This window comes from Medicago truncatula, chromosome 6 (genome assembly GCF_003473485.1).
Source record: "Medicago truncatula cultivar Jemalong A17 chromosome 6, MtrunA17r5.0-ANR, whole genome shotgun sequence".
NCBI classification, from domain to species: Eukaryota; Viridiplantae; Streptophyta; class Magnoliopsida; order Fabales; family Fabaceae; genus Medicago; species Medicago truncatula.
In genome coordinates this window covers 2,418,465-2,439,083 of record NC_053047.1, presented here as the reverse complement: position 1 = coordinate 2,439,083, position 20,619 = coordinate 2,418,465, and the positions used below count along the sequence as shown (strand labels likewise).

General features: G+C 31.2%; 2 protein-coding genes across 2 annotated transcripts; one reads left to right on the top strand and one right to left on the bottom strand.

The window, feature by feature from the left end:
* The first annotated feature begins 13,810 nt into the window (after positions 1 to 13,810).
* LOC11444359 (probable galacturonosyltransferase-like 10) lies at positions 13,811 to 15,165 on the top strand. Its single transcript, XM_003607002.4, has one exon. The coding sequence runs from the start codon at positions 13,884 to 13,886 to the stop codon at positions 14,997 to 14,999; it is 1,116 nt and encodes a 371-aa protein (XP_003607050.1). The 5' UTR covers positions 13,811 to 13,883; the 3' UTR covers positions 15,000 to 15,165.
* A 734-nt stretch (positions 15,166 to 15,899) lies between these two features.
* LOC11445394 (uncharacterized) lies at positions 15,900 to 20,619 on the bottom strand. The gene is made up of 5 exons (XM_003607001.4): positions 20,151 to 20,619; positions 18,113 to 18,392; positions 17,061 to 17,159; positions 16,582 to 16,784; positions 15,900 to 16,211 (listed from the first exon to the last, which is right to left on the bottom strand). The coding sequence occupies exons 1-5, from the start codon at positions 20,561 to 20,563 to the stop codon at positions 16,136 to 16,138; spliced, it is 1,071 nt and encodes a 356-aa protein (XP_003607049.1). The 5' UTR covers positions 20,564 to 20,619; the 3' UTR covers positions 15,900 to 16,135.

Genomic DNA, 20,619 nt, shown 5'->3' with positions numbered 1-20,619 from the left:
TGTTGCTCTTCTTTGATGAGTATTTGCATTAACATGATTTTTGTTCATATGTTAATGCAGAAAACTATATGCTGTTATTGTGCATACATAAATAATTTACATGGTATACACTCAAGTTCAATTTACTTGTTCTTTGACTCATGAAATTTCATGTGGTTTCTCACCCTATTGATTTCTTGCGTGCCCTATTTTGTTAGGATCATGTAATTCGAACAACATAAACACCTCATAAAAATCTCCAAATCATGTTAAAACATTTTGGATTTTAGAATCTGAATAAGGCGCGAGAGAAACTCATAGGTGGGAAAATAATGGCCTAAAATTTATGCAATGTAGGTGGTTGGTTTATCATGTGAATTGGATAGATCATAGATAACACTTGTTTACTTTGTCTACAAGAACTAATGACAGTTTTTGAAACATTGGTGTCTTTATTTTGAATTTTGTCTTTAGCGTTTGTACCACTAGTGACTATATAATAATGCTTAAAAGTTATGTTAGCTCCATATGCTAGAATTTGCATTCAATCATCAATTTTTGAATTAGTTTTCAAATTAATTGTATTGTATTGGTGTCATTTAATGTTCTCTGTGAAATGCTATTTTCACTATTCTTGTATCATATACTTGTTCCATGTTGAGGTTTGTAAAAGTAAAAAATTAAGACAAGTATGCATAACAACTTTAATGATATACTTGTTCCTTGTTGTACATTCTTCTAAATATATTAAGATAAGTAGTGTATAATTAAAGTTTGTAAAAGTAAAAAATTAATTTATATTTGTATCATTTTAATATTATTTTGTTATTTTATGATTTTTAACAATTGATAAATAATGTCTATATTAAATATTATTTTCAACACGCACGCACGCGTACGCGCGTGCGCTTACACACACATATTTTCAACGGTTAATATTTGGTGTCAACGAATTCGTTGACATCAGGTGTCAACGGATCCTGTCTCATATATATATATATATATATATATATATATATATATATATATATATATATATATATTAAAAATGTCATACACTAATGAAGTTGTAAAAAACAAAGTTTGATTTCTAGTTGATAAAATACTCATATTTAATTAGTGTCGGAGACACATCATATAAAATTACTTTCGATTGAGGGAACTTATGAATTTTTTTTATTGATTTTGTCTCATTCTCTCTGAACTCACTTAAAAAACCTCTATTTAAATTTTACTCTAAAGAAATTGGATCGCCCCTGAGAACAAATTAGCGATTGAACGTAGGTGCATCATAGTCTCACTAGAGAAATATTGGATTGTATACTAATAAATACAAATTGATAAAGAAAGTGGCAACAAAGAGAAAAACTTGCTTGGACACATCATTTAGGCACCCACACACAAAACTATATTTCATTTAATTATTTTCTCTCTATATTTTTTCAACTATGTATGTGTGCTCAAACCATGTGCTCAAACTTGTGTGCCCAATTAAGTATTTATCTCCATGCACAATCCAAAAGGTCTATATCAATCCAAAAGTATCTTGGAAGAGTTTTGTTGTGGCCATTGGAGTGAGCACCATCATTTTATGTAGATTTTATGGGACCCTGGGTCACACTTGTAGTGGATAGTGGATATATCTATTGTTGGCGGAGTAAGTCTTACATGAGCACATAATGGAGTGATGTGACTAAATTCTTTCTCATTTGTTTTTCTCCATCTACGTGAGTGTGTCCAAACACTTTTTATTTATATTTGTGCCCATGTAAGACTTGTTTCACCAACAATAGATATATCCACTATCCACTACAAGTGTGACCCAGGGTCCATAAAATCTACATAAAATGATTGTGCTTACTCCAATGGCCACAACAAGAACTGTTCCCAAATACTTTTAGATTGATATAGACTTTTTAGATTGATATCCGATCTTAAATCTAAACAAAAAGTCAAATGTATTTGATCTAAATTTAAATAAAAAACATTTGACCTTTTGTATATATTTAAGATTGGAGGAACATGTCATTATAGTCTAAGGTCTTGTGCTATCTATCGTGGTTTGAAACTGATATTTGAACTTGAAATTTCATTCTATCTCCCAGTCAAGTTATTGCATGAATTAATTAATTTACTGTCAGCCACTTCTTTGATTATGGTGATAAGATTCGATAGAGACAATAATTCAGTTCTTATTCTCACAATATTACTATATTTTATAGAGAAATCTACTTTATAAAGAGACTATCCTCACTTGGTTATGACTTATGATCCATAGAGGATGGGAAGTCTCACCTAAGTGAACTTGTAAGTTTAGTGTCCTTTTTTTTTTTTTTAACAACAGAGGAAAGATAAGCAATGGAAGAAGTACAAGAGTACTCAAGGTTGTTAAATTCACGAGTTTACATAGACTCGTAAATGGTCTGTAGACTCGATTCTTAAATTCAAATTGTAGACGGTTACAAGTCTATGAGAAATTAAAAATGACTTTAAAAAAATATGTAATAGACATATATATTATATAAAAACCTTGTAAATGATACACACGCGCACGCTCGCGTGCACATTTACACTCACAAGTTAATATTCTGTAAAAAAACACAAGTTAATATAAAAATTCAAATTTAATACTCCATAACAAACTTGTATAATTTTTTTTTTGTGATAAAACAAGAAAAAAATATAGTAAGTAGATAAGGTTGTAGTTCCTTCTTCAATATTGGTTTTTTATTTTTTTATAAAGCAATAGAGTGCTAAAGGATAGTGCGAAACCTATAACATTCGAATTATGTTGGCACCCCTTAACTCTCACGTATCATTTGCAAGCACACTATAAAAATTAAAGTTATTAAGAAAAGGAGGAAAAAAAGGTCCTACATAAAGCAAAAAATCATAAAACATGCATGCTAATGACTTCAAATATTCAAAGCTCCTGTAAAAATCTTGTACATCATCAAAATGTCGATTTATGAAACAAGAGAAGAGAGAACAAAAAAAAAACGAGGATGCCTCCAAGACAATGATGAACAAAATAAATTAAAATAGAAAACGAGAAAACAAAACAATAAAGAGATATTTGACTTACAAAACGTAGTTGTATCGTACGTGGACAACTTTTTATGAGTCGTACTCAGGTTACCGGTAATGATTGTGGCCTCCACGCCATCCCCAATCATCACTAAGTTCCATTTATCTTGATTGATAATGACATTATCTCGATAAACACCTTTTTAATGTGTATTATGTAGTGTGTTGTGCTCTTTTTCAGGGGCTGCGGATACGCCATTAGTCACCCTAGTAAAGTTTCCATCCTTAATTAGCATCAACAACATCAACACTATGGACGTCATTTCTATGCAACAACTTGATACCCTTGCCTTAACCCACGAAGGAAGCCGGCTTTCACGGTTGAGGTGATCCACCGGAGTCGACGCCTTAATTTGGATGAGCAGGTCATGCACAAGTGAAACCATTATAAGACCTAATTGAAGACAAATTCAAATACTCTATAGATGGGAAGTTGTTCAAGTTATAGTCATTCAACCTTAACTCTAATAGTGAAGGAAGTGTACTCACTACTTGTACCATTATAAGACCTAATTGAAGACAAATTCAAATACTCTATAGATGGGAAGTTGTTCAAGTTATAGTCATTCAACCTTAACTCTAATAGTGAAGGAAGTGTACTCACTACTTGTACCCAATTGGTTTTCTTATGAAGATCAATGGTACTGAAACCAAGGTTGAGATATTTTAAGGAAGAAAGTGGAGAAAGCCAATGAAGATCCAAAACCACCATTTAAGGATAAGTCAAGGTATAGAAATTTAGATGGCAATTTGAATTATCTCAATGGTACTGGAGATCAGAGTATTAATTAAGTCTATCATTGGCGCCTTCAACGTAGTCCGTCCATGTATTTCCATGCACAATTATAACACTAAGCCATGTCCTAACGTCTGAACTCAAGTTCCCATTACCCATATGTTTGCCTACAACATAGATCCATAACCATACAAATTAGCAATTTCTTTTAATTAAAGAAAATCAACAACACACATGATCATGCATAACAACTTTGTCACGACTCAATTTAGATCATGATTGGCGCACAAACTACAACCTTCGTGTGTGTGTAATAAACTACTAATTTCTTAAAGCTTGGATATTTTAAATTAGAATTTAAACGTCCATTTTTAAAAAAAATTGCCATCAAAATTCAAATTAATCTAACTAGCATTTTTTTTTTTTGTGATGATTGAAGTTTGAACCACATACTTCACATATATTATGCATTGTCCCTACTAGTTTCTTTGAGTAAATAGATTTCTTATTCATAAGTGACAATAGTGATTTTTCTATTGTATTATATTATTGAGAAACTAGCATCTTTATACTTGCAAGTTGCAATCCCTTTTCTATCACCATTCAAACTTATTGCTCACAAAATAAATAAATGGAATTTTCCACTCATTTCCTAATATACAAAACTCATAACCAAGTTGTCAGACTAGCGAGTCTACACAAACTCGTAAATGGTTTGTGACTTGACTCTTAAACTCAAATCGTAGACCTGTATGAGTCTATGAAAAATTAAAAATGACTTTAAAAAATCATGCAATTGACAAATAATATATAAAAATCTTTTAAATGACACACGTGCGCACATACAACAAGTTAATACACTGTAAAAAAACACAAGTTATTATAAAAATTCAAATTTCGTACTCCATAACAAACTTGTTATAAAAAAAAAATCTGAATAAAACAAGAAAGAATATAGTAAGTAGATAAGGTCCTAGTTCCTTCTTAAACATTGACTATTTTTCTAAAGATTGTGAAAGCTATGATATACCAATGATGTTGGCACCCCTTAACTCTCACATACCATTTGCAAGGACACTAAAAAAAAATTAAAGTTATTAAAAAAAGGAGGAAAAAAAGTTCCTACATGAAGCAAAAAATCATAAAACATGTATGTTAATGACTTCAAATATCCAAAGCACCTTAAAATCTTGTGCATTATCAAAATGTCGTTTATGAAACAAGAGAAGTGAAAACAAAACAAAAACCTAATGAAGAAAGAGAGACGAACGCGACTCATATCAAGAGAATGCCAGAGAAAAATTGTCAATGAAGGAAAAAATATCGTCTATGAAGTAAAAGTGAGTTCGTCGTCGATGATATTAGAGTGAGAGTTATTCCTAAATTATTCATTGATTTTTTAAAAAAATGATTTTTTTTTTTTAGTTTGTGCCGTTTTTTATATAAATAATATTGTTTATTTCTCTTTTCAAAAAGCCTTATGGACTCATAAACTCGCCTTAGACTCACGAGTCTATTCGAGTCAGTATGAGTCTACCACTAGTATATCAAGTTTATCATAAAATTGATTTCATGCGCGATATCACTCATTTTTGCCTCCTAGACTCGTAAATTTGTACAAATCTACGAGTCTACTTGCAAGTTCGACAACCATGAGAGTACCTAACTCACCAACAGGAAAAAGAGTACAAAAGGTATCTGACTTCAAAATGAATAAAGAAACGCCTACTTGTGAGTTTAGTGTGTATTTGGTTGGCTTTTGAAATAATATACTCTCCTTTTAAGTGTGTGGCCATAACAAATATATAATACGTCTTTCCACCAAGTCATAGATTTTTGATGCGGATTGAAGCGACTAATCCTGTAGATCAATTTCACCATCCACTAACATGAACTCAATTGAAGTGAGAACAAAGCTCTATGTATACCGATCCAACACATGTATTATTGGTATTTGAGAAATTCAAACATAAAACCTAGAGATAAACACACTCCCTATATTTTGAAGTTTCTTGGCATTTGGTTTTCATGTATTTTTTCTATTTTGATGTTTCGAAATATTATTAATTTCCAACAAGAAGAGTTTAATGATTCTCACCTATTAGAAAAAAGTTTAAAGTGTTGTCTTAGTGTTTACTGAAGGTTTAAGGTATTCCCTATAATTTGAATCAATAGTGTTGTACTCAACCTCTAATTTGTTTGGGTTGTAGTGAGTCGTGACCTTTGGTTATTTTAACACATTTTTTTCGTTTTTGTGTAGGTGTTATGTTTTTTTTTTTTTTTTGTGGTCGAAGTTTGTACCTTAGATCCATATATTATATTATCACCTACGAACTGAATAAAGTTCACGAGAACAGATAGTATGTTTTTTTAGTGTGAATGGACTATTTTCTACTATCAACTAGAAAATTAATGATTTGAATATGGTAAAACCACAGCAAATGACAAAGTTCTCCCTCAATAAATAGTTGATATGCTTTAAACTATTGTCTATATTTTTAATTTTATGGCACGCCATGTACTTTGCATTTTTGTATTAATTACCTTTTTTTTTTAGCAAGTATTAATAATTATATCACTTGATTTATACATTATTTGTACTTTACACACACACGCAATGCAGCACACAGAAATCTACGTAAGACAGATTTCTCAAGTCTAGGTATGAAACAGTGAAGGTTTGTACATAGTTGACTCTAAGTTTTTGACTTTATAAACTTTTTCTAAATATGTGTATATGTACACGTTTCATTGTACTTCCGCAGCCATAAAATACAAATGTCGGTTTGTTAAAGAATTTTTTTTAAAAAAAAGTTTGATTTTATTTTTCAACGTAATATTACTTCTAGTACTTTATTATAATTGGTTACTGTAAATAAATATTAGAAGAAATTGACAGTTGGATAATATAAGCTATTTTTAAAAAAAATTATTGAAATTTTAAACAAAAATTCATTTACCTTGTCATAGTATAAATCAAGCAGGAGTGCTTACGTCATTATATACCTATGGTAACAAGTTGAAGCATGGGAAAAATGTTGCATACAGTGGAAAGAGATAATGGAAACAAAGAACAAAGAAACTCATGTTGTTGATCATATTCCTAATATGGAGTTAGGAGATAACATTGTTTTACAAGAATTTTCTTCATCGGATCAAGAAAAAATTGAAATGAATCGCAATGAAGTAGCTGAATCGGATTCAGATGACACTTTCTTTCGTGAAGACATGCACGGGGAAGTAGTACCACGTACACTCACTCTTTGGGTTATCAAGTTCAAGACGCTTTTGGTAAGTCTATAGTGGTATTGGACTCTGACTTGTCAAACTTCAATGAAAATGTTATTCATGATGACATGCAAGTTTTAGGACTTGTTCATATTGAGGCCTAACAAACTATGGATTTTTTGAGTGATTCCTGAGCTGTTATGGCTCGGAAGGAAGAAAGCAATTTCAGTTGGTGGTTCTAAGAAAGAAGAAGAACAAATTAAAATAACATCAAGTTGAGACAAACAAAGGGTTTAAAATAGGTGTTTCCAACTGTTAGCCTTGCTAGTTATTTGGCGAGTTGTGGTCTTACTTACTTTTAGGTAGCTCTATATGACTTGGTCTTTCTTTTGCTCCGCTTTTCTTTTAATTGATGATTTTGGTTTATGCCCCCTCTTTTTGTACTTTTACTTATTTTAATATATGTTCTTAGTGCTGCAGTAGAAGACCTTTCTACATCCAATCTTTCGCCTAAAAAAACTGGCGCGCATGCGGGTATTTTTACTGCATCAAACCATTACAAACTAAAACCACCGCAACACCAAAAGAATATATAGAAAAAAAACCTCCCTCCCTTCAAGTGCACAAAACCCTAATTTTTTGTTTGGTTTAACATAGCATAATACTTTCTTTTTTTCTTTCTATAATACTTAGTAAATAGGAAAGTGCATATATACATGTATTTTGTGTCCTAAGAAATGAAACTAATGATCTGCGGATTTGAAAACTGTCACATTATTAGTATAAGTGAACTTTTGTTTGAATTGATTTATTTAAGCTCATTTATCGATAATGTTTGAAAAAACATATGATATTGTTAATAAACTATTATCAGTTCATTTTCATAAATTCTTCAAAATAGCTTATAAAAATTACTTATATTTTATTATAGAAAACTTATACACAATGACTTATAATGATAAATGCTTATGAGTTGTAAAATATTTGTTTATCCAAACATGGCCAAGTCTAATACGTTTTTTCGCCTAATTATTAATATCATTTTGATTGACTCTCAATCCTATGCTCGTAACGAACAAAAACCTAATCAATATGTTTTCAATATTAAAATAACAACTTTTTGTGGCTAGTGTTAACAGAGAAATGGGGACCAAAATTCTTTGTTTGTATATAGCTATGGACGGTGGAGTTAGATGTTTGATGCAATGAGTGATTCTGACAAATAAAAAACAGATTTTTTTTTTATGGGTTAATAGCATGATATTTAGTACACTAAGCTCTTAACATTTTTGATTGAATATTATGGCTTCGTCTTCTATTACGTTCAAATCCAGAATTATTATATAATTGAAACGTAGATTTTATTGTAAATCTTCAACAATGTTGGTGGTTTTACCTAAACTTTTTCATTGTGCATTTAGTTATGATATATTGACGTTATTTTGTGACAACTTTTTCAACAACCTAAAAATATATACTCCTATAATATATTGGCATAGTTTTTAGGGCATAGTTTTTAGAAGTTTTATTTTCTTTTGCTTTTATAAAAATTTACCAATATACATAGGGTTGTCGAAATAATTGTTGTTAAATATCATTTCTCTTGACTAAATGGGAAATATTTTTCAAACACCCAATATTTAATGTACCACTAGAGAGAAACAAATAAATAGTAAAATGATAGATGTGATAGATTAATGATGCTATAAAAAGAAAGATATAAAGAGACAAAAAATGAGATAGTGAAATATCAAATCTTTGACAAAAAAAAAAAATGAGATAGTGAAAGAGTATACGAAAAGTAAAGTGTTTAAATATCATTGTTTTTGGAGTAAATTATGTAAATCGAGTTACCGAGGTTCATGCTTTATCATTGCAATGCTTGTTTTTATTGAAAGAATTGTCATACTTTTGTATGCTATGTAATAACAAATATTTCATCACTTTCAAAATAAGTTATTTAGTTTAGTTATATAGTATGTACGCTCCTCACGCAATGTATGTTAACGATATTTTTTTACTATTATATAAAGACAAATGATAGTATATAAGATATTAGATTTATTTTGATGAATATTTTTAAAATATCAAATTATATAACTTTTGTTAATATATAATTAAATATATCTTGTCAAAAAATATATTCTATAACTTTGGTTATATAGTATCAAATGGCATGTATGAAAGAATCAATTAGATCACTTATATTTGAAGAACAAATACTATAAGACCATTTACAATGGTGTGTTTAATGTGCCATTCAACAAGCATTTTCATTGCAATGGTGTGTTTAATGGTAGTTAAATGGTGTGTTGGATGAGAGAGAGGTTGAACCAATTCAACACAATTGAATGCAGACCGGATTGCCACGTGGCGCGCTGCCATTCGCTGAAAACGGGCGCGTGAGCAATACGCGCCGACAGGGCGCGTGAGCGTGCAGAGCGCGGAGAGAGAAAATGATTTTTGGATAGATAAGGACACGTGGCACGTTTTAATTGGTTGTCCGGATTTTTATCATTTTCATAATTTAACCTCAATTATTTCGTTGTAAATTAATTTTATTTTTTTTTAAAATTATACAAAAATTCATGATTTTTTTTTCTCTATAAATAGAGACTTGGTTCATTTGATTTGGACACAGAAAAAAAAACCAAGTTTTTCACTATCTTCTTCTTATTATTATCTTTCTATTAGCAAACTAAGTGAAATTTTAATCTTATTTTTAGTGAAATGGATCCCAATAATAACCATTTCAACAACCAAAATTATTCTAATTACCCATTTATTATTGTGTGTTGTGTGCTTGTTTGTTGTCTTGCATTTTAAGCTATTTGTGTGTTGCGTGCTTAGTTTGTTGTATTGCATTTTAAGTTAAGAAAATATAAATAAATTATTTAAATAAATTTTGTTTTTACAAACAAAAAAAAATTAAGTGTATCTTTATTTTAATTTAATTATAATCGATAATTTTAATTTTATGTAATTATAAAAACAAAAATATAAAATTAAATAAAGAATAAGAAATAAAAGGTGGTGGGGTAGGGTGTTGAATGAAAAAACCATTGGAGAGGTAAAAATTGAATGGGTGTTGAATTAAGAGAGAAAATGATATGGGTGTTGAATGGGTTTGTACATAGTTGACTGCAAGTCTTTAACTTTATAGTTTTTGTTTGTTGTGTTGTGTCATTGAAAAAGTGTGTTTACACGTTTCATTGTACTTTCTCCTCTCATAAAATACAAATGTCGGTTTGTTAAAGTTTTTTTTCTTTATAGAATGAACTTTATTTATCTTTTCAATGTAATATCATTAGTCCCCTAAGCCCTTCAAAAAAAAAAATCATTAGTCCCCTAAAAAAAATGTAATATCATTAGTATTTTTTTTAATTCTAATTCTAAACTAATATTATGTGTATTGTTTTATGTTTACAGTTCATTATACATTTATAATATAATGGTAAATATCTAGTCCTCTAAAAAAAATATAATGGTCAATATAAATAATCCTAGTGATATACTACTAGTTTGTATCTGAAGGAGTATTAATTAAAGGATTTGACCAAAATGAAATTGCATTAAACTGACCTAGAGATAGAGACAAGGGAGGGATGATATAATAAGTATAACAAGTCACTATGAATTGACAGTCGCATACCAACTTTTTTTTTTAATAATTTTAAACAATTATCATTTAATTTACCTTATGTCATAGTATAAATAAATTTGTTATACTATACTATTACAACAAAAGGATAATCAAGGGTAAAGCGTAAGTAGTGATTAATGAGTTGATTTAGCCTTTGTTTGCGAGTTTGGAGGGGAATAGAAGGAAAATCTTGAAAAAAATGAAAAAGTAAATGGAAGAAATAGATGACATTGGAAGGAGGGATTTTGGGGGGTTTATTTTTCTTTATAATATAAAACTCTCTTCATTTGTGGAGAACTAAAAAATTGTATTGGATGAGGATTTTGTGGGGTTTGAGACGGTTTATATGAATTCTTCAAATTTAATATATATTGTTATAATATTCTTAAAATTAAAAATATATTAATCATAAGCATTAATTTATCACTCTCTTATTTAATTTTAGCTTCTTCAAAAAAAAAATTATCACTCTCTAAGAAAATACTCTTTCAAAAAATGTGAAAGATTTCTCATTTTTCCCATATATTTTCCCAAAGCAATATGTCTTCACCTCATCTCCAAACTCCCAAACAATGCGTTAGTGTCGAATTATTTAGATAGTACTCATGTTTGATCTATAATTAAAATAATTATTCATCATATTTTATTCACCTTTTGACTAAACTCTGGTTTTTTAAAACCCAAAGCTTAAGAAAAGAAATATACTATAAATAAGAGTGAAATATATAGTTACAGACATGTTTAATCCAAATTTGCATTGTTTATTTTTCAGTCTCTGTTGATATAAGACTTGAGAGTTGGGACCTTAAAATATACTCCTTATAAATTCTAAGATTTGAATCCTTTGAGTATGATTCGTTCTTTGGATTGGTCCATTTTTTTAGTTGGATATCAAGTTTTTTTAATAAAACGGTTAATATTTTTACTCAATATTTACAATATTATCTACGTTGATTTTTATTTTTTTTTTGGTACAAATCTACGTTGATTTATACTACTTGCATAATAAGGCATGTTTAGTGTATGCATCAAAGAAGTCTATAAAAAAAATGCACACAAAGTCACCAACAAGCATGATTGTCCACATGGGCAGCTCATTGTGGAAGGCAAGCTTTGGCCCCTTCTAAGATTTTTTTTTCCTTTATGTTAATTATTAAGGAGTTTACTTGCAATTTTATATTATTTTATTTTCTTTAAGACGACCCTCCAAAAGCATCATTCAAGGATAGTCAATCTCTGCCCCTAATCACACATAAGATGTTTGTGTTAGGAAAAAAAAAACAATTTTTTCTCTGCCTATATTAATATTTAGATAATGACAAACACTACATAAAATTTACACACAACTATGAGATCTTAAATTTAAACTTAGATAAAAGTGTCTAACCTAACAATATCGACATCTTTGTTTAAACTAGGTCTTTCAGACACCCTATTTCCGTATATTTGTGTTTATATATATATATATATATATATGAGGGCCTAAGCTCGAAAACAAGGAAAAAAACTACAAAGAAATTAATGAGGGGTAGCAATCCCCATAATATCAGCTAACAGAAAATGTCTAATCTGAGTCGAACATATCTCATATATCTTCAGATTATAATCCAAAGAACATCCAATATTTACTGAAGTATCCGCATGCCGATTAGCCTCTCGATACGAATGAAAAATATTTACATTATTTGTTTTTATTTCATCATGGAACATCATTATTCTAAAAGAATGTTATTAGACCTTATACCATGAGATTCACTTGAAGGGTATATTTGTCTCTTTATTTTCACTTAAGGGTATATTTGTCTCTGGGAGAAAGAATAAGGGTTGGTGTATGATACCTAAATTAAATTCTTAGAATAACTTCCACATAAATAATTATTCGTAGCGTGTAGCCAGCCAATAACCATTAAATATGAATTCAATAATACGTGTGACAAAATATATTCAAAGCACGTGGTCACACTGTTACCTAAAGTAGAATCATTTAAGCATCCAAGGTTAAATATGAATATTTTTATTTTCTCCACCAAAGAATAATTCAAAGGTGCATGCATAGTAGAAATGTAACTGACACGGTTTTATAATTATTTTACACGTCCAGAAAATGTTACTATTTGAGTAAAAAAAATTAATGTTATCTCCGTGTGCTTAGCTTAGTTGGTAGGGATATTGCATATTATATGTAGAGGTCGGAGTTCGAATTCCGGACACTCCACTTCTCCACAATTAAATTGTGTGAGCTCTAGACACTAGGCTATTAGACAAAAAAATATTAATGTTAATGATACGGTTAGTAAATAATCAATCTCTAAATCTTATACTCCCTCAATTTGTTGTCACTTTTATAGAAAAAAAAAATGTTTATAATTTTTTTAGGGATGTTTATAATTATTATCGTTTTAAATTTGAATGTAATATTTCTCTCCAAAAAAAAAATTGAATGTAATATTGATTATTGCCAAGAAAATAATTCTCTTAAATATTTATAGCAGGGAGAAATTAGTGGAATCAAATAATAATTCATTAAGGGTTAATTAAGGAAAAATAAATAACTAATTAAAAAATATTTTATTAGTTTATAGCTTATTTTAATGTGTAAATAATCTTTAAAAAAAAAAAAAACAGCTAAAATTATTAGAGAGTGGAAAGATGTTCGATTTTTGAATTTTTGTATTCACCATTCAAATTTTGAACATCTAACTATTTATTTTTAGGTTTTGCGAATCTATATTACTTGTAAGAGAAGTACACATTCACACGAAACACACAATCTTAATTGTTAATTTAAAATCAGGCGATTTAGAGTCTCAAATTATACAATAACTAAATAAATTTTAAATAATATTTATCATTGATTTCTGGTGCCAATTTAGATGGGGTAATTTAGCTTATTAAAAAAAATATTTATCATTGATTTAAATCAGACGATCGAGATCCAAAACAGCGTAATCAATTTCCATATTTTGGTTGGGCCAAAACAATAGGTAAAAAGAAACACATGAGAAGGTTCCTAATGGCAAGTTTCCAACAACAGCAGTTGAATGTTCTAACTTAGTCACATGTGACAATGACATCATTACAAAACGCGTATCATTAATCTTTGTTCCATTTAAATACACTTTCCTTAACCCTTTGTCTTTCATCTTCCATTTTCTCAAACCTTAATTTCCTCAACAATTTTTTTTGTTCTTTCAATCTTAAGGTATAGTGATGTTATTTCATTCAAAATCCACTCTTTTTTTGTTCATCTTTTTCTCATATTCTTTTCTTCTCTTTCAAGCAAATGCTACTAGATCTCTTTCAAACAATGTCAAAGAATTTGAGGTCAAAGTTGATTCATTTATACAATTCAAAGAGGCCCCAGAATATAGAAATATGCAAAAATGCAAAGTAGTTGATAGAAAAATTGATATTGATCAATATGTATGTGATCCTTCACTTGTTCATATTTCAATGACTATTGATTGGGATTATTTGAGAGGCTCTATGGCTGCAATTCATTCTGTTCTCAAACACACTTCATGTCCTAAGAATTTGTTTTTTCATTTCATTGCATCAGATTCAAGATTAGAGAATAAAGATGAGTTTACTAGGATTGTTCATGGTTCATTTCCTTCATTGAAATTCAAAGTTTATGTTTTCAATGAAAGTTTAGTTGAGAATCTTATTTCTCCTTCAATAAGACAAGCACTTGAGAATCCATTGAATTATGCAAGAAGTTATCTTGCCGATTTACTTGAAGAATGTGTTGAGAGAGTTATCTATTTAGATTCTGATGTTATAGTTGTTGATGATATTCAAGATTTATGGAAGGTTTCGTTGACCGATTCGAAGGTAATCGGTGCACCGGAATATTGTCATGCAAATTTCACAAGATATTTTAGCTATGAGTTTTGGTCAAGTTATGAATTTTCTGAGGTATTCAAAGGTAGAAAAAATAGGCCTTGTTATTTCAACACTGGTGTGATGGTAATGGATTTGATGAAATGGAGAGAAGGTGAATATACAAAGAAGATTGAGAAATGGATGGAAATTCAAAAGGAGAGAAAGGTTTATAAGCTTGGATCATTACCTCCATTTTTGATGGTTTTTGGTGGTGATGTTGAAGCTATTGAACATAGATGGAATCAACATGGTCTTGGTGGTGATAATGTTGTTGATAGTTGTAGAAGTTTGCATCCTGGTCCAGTTAGTTTGTTACATTGGAGTGGTAAAGGGAAACCATGGAGAAGACTTGATGCAATGAGACCTTGTTCTGTTGATTTTTTGTGGAAACCTTATGATCTTTATATGCCTCATGTGGGATATGGACATTCATTGATTTAGGAAAAATTAATTTGATTTATATTTGTTGATTTTTGATTCATTTGTAAGTGATCAAATTCTTTTATTTGAGTGTATAGAACAACCAAAAGATTTTGTTGATACATATTCATAGTAGTTATTTTCTCATGTTTTGATAGGCCATTAATTATATTTTTTCATTTTATCATACTGAAATATTCTTTCTAAAATTATGTTATCACTTGAATCAAATTTGTAAAATATGTTTATTATGTCATCATATGTTATGAAAATGTTCATTTTGTTGATGAGAGAGTTTGCAGTTTGAGTTGGATTTCAATCACAATGCTCATACTTTGACTCATGAGTACCAATTTTGATAGGCTAATTTTGACACATGGATGGTTAAGATTAATTTTATTTTGATCGTCATATGAATCATGGTGAATTTTGCAGAATCACGGTGAGCCGTCGTGATTTTGCAGAAACTGCGCATCAGAGTTTCAGCAAAATCATAGTGTCACTGTTATTTTGTCGAACCCACCACGATTCCAAACATGCACAATTGTTACATTTGAATGGACACGACTTGCACCCCCGCCTATGCACAACGGATTCCTTATTCACATACAATTCTTAAAATGATGCAAGCATTCAAAGTAGAATGAGAATGATGCATTATTTACATCCAATCTTGGTTGTTCAAAATTTTCTATACAATAGTGTTATGACACCGCTATTTGACAGCATTTTGCACTCTATCAAATCACGAAACAATAGTGATTTGTTCAAACAATAGCGGTTTGTTCAAATTCCACTACGTTATAGTACTGTATCGGCACTATAACCACTATTTAACAACATCGTTCAAATGTAAGACTCTTCTTTCATAACCAAATTATCTTTTCCAAGAAAATACATGACAGATGATACAGAACCATATTCTTAAAATGTGATATGCTTTAATGCTTGGTATGATGAATCAATTAATCAAGAGAAGAAGTTCTAAAAGCAAGGACTGAACTTGATTATTCCCATACTTCCAGTTTTACATTGAACTGGTTTTTTTACCATACAAGGCTTATAACTGGTGTTATACAAGGGGGGTAAAAATGGGGATTTGGGGTGTTGAAGAGAAAAAGAGGAAGAATATACAAGGCTTCCACCATTATTATTCTCTATAAAAGTCCAACAACACAGCTCAAATGCAATCTGTTTTCCAATCCTCTTAAGTGATGACCTAATAACATACACCTGCCAATAGAAAGAACACCTCCACACGATTAAACACAATAAATGACTTTACATGCTCGGTAAATCGTAAATTTGGTCCATGAAATTATAGACATCGCAATTTGATCCTTGAAATCAACAAAATTCGAAAATAATATCTGAAATTGAAACTTCGCTATGACATCAATCCTTTTTGAGCCGGTTCATTTAATCTCTATCATTCCGGATAGACGAATTTTCAATTTCATGGATCATTTTAGAATTTTGTTAATTTCATCGACTGACTCGTACAATTTCAGAGACTAAGTTTGTGATTCACTTATTGCAGACATGAGTCGTGCAGAACCAAGCAAAATATGTTGTAAGGGCATTGACGATGAGATTTACTAACCAGAAAAGCAACTTTGCTAGGTAATCGCGAGAAGTGGCTATTTTATCACTAAACTCATCACCATCGTCTATGTTTCCTTCTACTGATTGTTCCATAAAGTTAGAGCTAGCTTCGTCGACAAGGAATCTTCGCAAAATGTTTTGAACAAGTTGGTGAATTATATCCTCCACTTCCTCTGATGACGGCCGAGACATTTCAGTCACCTATCAAGACATGCAGTGTGATTAACAGAGTTGAATTGCACCACTTGATTTACAGTGTTGCCAACCACAAATCGAGAAAAATAGCGGTTTCTTCAAATTCTATTATGTTATAGAGCTATAACATCGCTATTTGACAACACTTTGTACTAAAAAAAACGTAACGACGAACAACAGCGATTTGTTCAAATTCCACTAAGCCATAGTGCTGCAACGCCGCTATTTGACAATATTTGGTTGACATAAATTAAATAGAAGCTGTGACTCGTGAGGCATTACCATATCAGGATCAAAAGAGCGAAGATATTCCAGCAAATTGTTCCGAATTCCCCTGTCGTGTTCTAATTGCATCATTTCCTGCTTTTGGGCATTCAATTCCTGAAAGAAAATAAACATTGCACATTATGAGCTTGCCTTTTAAACGGACATTAGATTAGACTACACAAAAGTGGCGCCTCTTTAACAATAGGGCATTTGTAAAGCATGTTCATAGTTTGGCATTAATCCTGTCTATTCTGGCCGGAAAAGAAAATGAGACGAAAGTCTGCATAAGTTGAAAACAGCTTATGACAACAAGCCATATGGAGAAGCTTATGAAAATAAGCTGAAAACATATCATGGACATTTTATAAGCTATTGTCCCAATCTCTTCCAAAAACTTGTGCACATGTTTATGTCAAAAGTTAAGTCTAAATAAACGCTTCCAAACGCCCCTCCTTAGGCTTTTATAGGTGTACTCCACACATGCAAATCTAACCTTTTTTTCTCACGATAATAACCTCCGAGTTATTGGTTGTTCATTTTTCTCATATAAATTTTCATAATTTTCTCAATTTGAAAATTATCTCTACTTTCCTTTTCCGCCTAACTCCTTCAACCCAAACCAGTGTAGTCAAATATCAGCAACAGCGGATGGCAGTGGAAGAACCATTGACAGCCGCTGTGGCCTACTTGTGAAGGATGGTGGGTGCCATGGCGCTTTATGGCGTCTTAAAAAACAAATTACTTAATGACATGGTCTGTCATCCACAATAAAAAACACAGATCAAAACAAACATAGTTTTGTAGCAGTTGAAATTAAACTCAAATTACTATCCGTAGTGATGAGCCGATAACAATATCAAACCAAATATACTTGGCAAAAACACATAAGAAGAAAACACTTCACAACAACCATAGGAGCAATTCACCCGATACATAAACTTAAAAATTCAATCAAGGCACCCCTCCTTGGAATGATAAAAGATTGCATATACTCGTAAAAATGTAACTATTTCACAACCATAGCAACAGAAAATGCGAACGTAACAGTAAAATAAAATAAGAGTTACCTCCTTCATGTTTGTCAACTCAGACTGCAACTGCTGAATGTATTTCAGAGCCTGAGGCGGCAAATCTCCAAAGACTCCTGCGCCAGTACTGCTGCTGCAAATTTCTGAATTCGCTAACCCCAAATCAGAAACAACCTTCTCAGTTTCCCCATGTTCCTCTTCACCACCCTTCAACTCCAAACTCTCCAAAGGCGTTTCACAATCTGCCCCTTGATCCGCATGTGACATTTCCAGATTCCTCGTCAAGGACATCCTATACTCTGCATTCCATAGTGTGTACCTAACGAAAACAGAAACAACCAATTCAAAATTTATCAATTTCACACCCAAAAACATCATCTTTGCACAAAAAACCAGAAACCAATTAGTAACAAAAATAGAGCAGAGTTTATCAATTTCACACCCAAAAAACACCATCCTCACATTAATCCTCTAAAACTTCAAAATATTACAAAATAAATTTTTCCTCAATCTTTCAAAAGCACACAAATTGACACTAAATTCACAAGTAATGACACCAAACGGATGCATTTGGTGACAACTTAAATAAATAGGGACGACACTTAATATTATACACCGCCAAAAAATGATGTACTGGTACACTACCGTCAACAGGTTGATTGCCCTCGTCACAGTGCCATTCCACCTTAATTTGGCGATTATATCTTTGAAAGAGACTAACTCAATGAAAAAAAATAGAGGAGACCCTAATGTTTTGAGTGCTAAACTGAGAGTTTTGATTTCTGCAGATATCCTCCAAACTCAAATGCTAAATGTAATCTCTTCGAGTATCCAGAGCACAATAAAAAACCTCCTCTGCCAAATGTTCGTACTCTAATCACATAGGGGTAAGTTGCTTACTACTTGAATTACACCAATCAAATTCTCCAAGTACCTTCTACACTCAACTGCAAAAACTAATCTTTTGTCTACCGAAATCATAACTAAGAACTGTGTCGGTGTTCAAACTCCTTATAGGACTCAAACTACTTATCACTTGAATCACACCAATATAATGCTAAATTCATAATATAAATTTAATTTATATGCACCATCACTATACTGATTTTGTACACTGTCAATGAATCATACCTCGTCAGATCATAAAAAAAAAACATATATACTTCAAAAGTTACAAATATGAATGATTGCGATTTGTTGACAATATAAATTATTTTGGTCAACACATCACTACGGTGCCTGAAACTTTGTTGGCTAAGTATCCATCATCCAATTATTGTCGCTCTCAAATTTATTGTTCAACACACTTTTACATAAATATATTCAAACATAAATCACCTTACATTCAACGCGCTTCTAGCCATAATCAATTTTACACAATCCATCCACTCAATCTATGAATTTCTAACACAAACACCGGACACAGCACTACTGACACATCTACACTGATAATACTTTGACAAACAAAAATGACATAATTGAATGTAATCATTAGTGTCTGCGTCGCGTCAGTCTCAAATGACAACACACCTTCTATCAGAAATGTCCTTTCGGTACTACAGAACCAAACACACACACATAATTAATAGTTATGTGCTGACACTATAATTCACTCTAAATCTATGAAGCACAGACACTTACACTTATTCTTACATCGATAATAATTTGCCAGAATGACATAATTGAATGTAATCATTAGAGTTTGTGTTGTGTCAGTCTCAGATGACAACACAATACGCCTTCTATCAGAAGTGTCCTTTCGGTACTGCAGAACCAAACACACACATAATTGATACTGATGTGCTGACAGTATAATTCACTCTAAATCTATGAAGCACAGACACTTACACTTACACCGATAATAATTTGACAAAATGACATAATTGAATGTAATCATTAGAATTTAGTGTCAGTGTTGGACACTGGACACATTTCTATCAGAAGGGTCGGTGCTACGGAGCTCAAAATTCAATTTTTATAATCATAGAACCAAACACACAATATAAAATATCAAAATAAAACTATATATTATAAAATAAACAAAATTATAGAAAATTGAGGTAGGTGAGATAATTACCCAGTGATGATAGAAGAAACAAGTAACCGATGAAGAGGTTGAATCTCAAAACTAACAGTAACATCAAAATGATCAGAAGGTAACAAACCAAGCATAGTAGAAATAGTTTGTTTCATAGAATCTTTAGAAGCTTCAGAAACACCTTTAGAGATAACGGAGTTATCGAGAGGTTTGATACGTCGAAGCATTTTAGATATCACTGTGAAGCCACGGTTGAACGTTGATTTACGCGTTGAAACAACGTCGTCTCCGTCGACGTGGTGACAGGAAGTCGCGAAGAGAAAGGGTCGACGGTGGGGGGGACGGCGGAGGAAGAAGAGAGAGGGGAGAGGGTGGTGGAGAGATGGGTGAGATGGGTTGTTGGTGATGCGTGAGAGGATGAAGGGTTGAGATGAAATTGTTGATGCTGCCATGGAAGGAAGAAGAAGAACAACAACAACAACAACAGAGTAACGATGAAATCGTTGTT

Coding starts and splice junctions, on each gene's coding strand:
- LOC11444359 (XM_003607002.4), top strand. CDS start 13,884: ATGTTATTTCATTCAAAATCCACTCTTTTTTTGTTCATCTTTTTCTCA.
- LOC11445394 (XM_003607001.4), bottom strand. CDS start 20,563: ATGGCAGCATCAACAATTTCATCTCAACCCTTCATCCTCTCACGCATC. Junction 18,393..20,150: donor GTTTCTTCTATCATCACTGG/GTAATTATCTCA, acceptor TGTTTTCGTTAG/GTACACACTATGGAATGCAG. Junction 16,785..17,060: donor GCTCTTTTGATCCTGATATG/GTAATGCCTCAC, acceptor ATGTCTTGATAG/GTGACTGAAATGTCTCGGCC.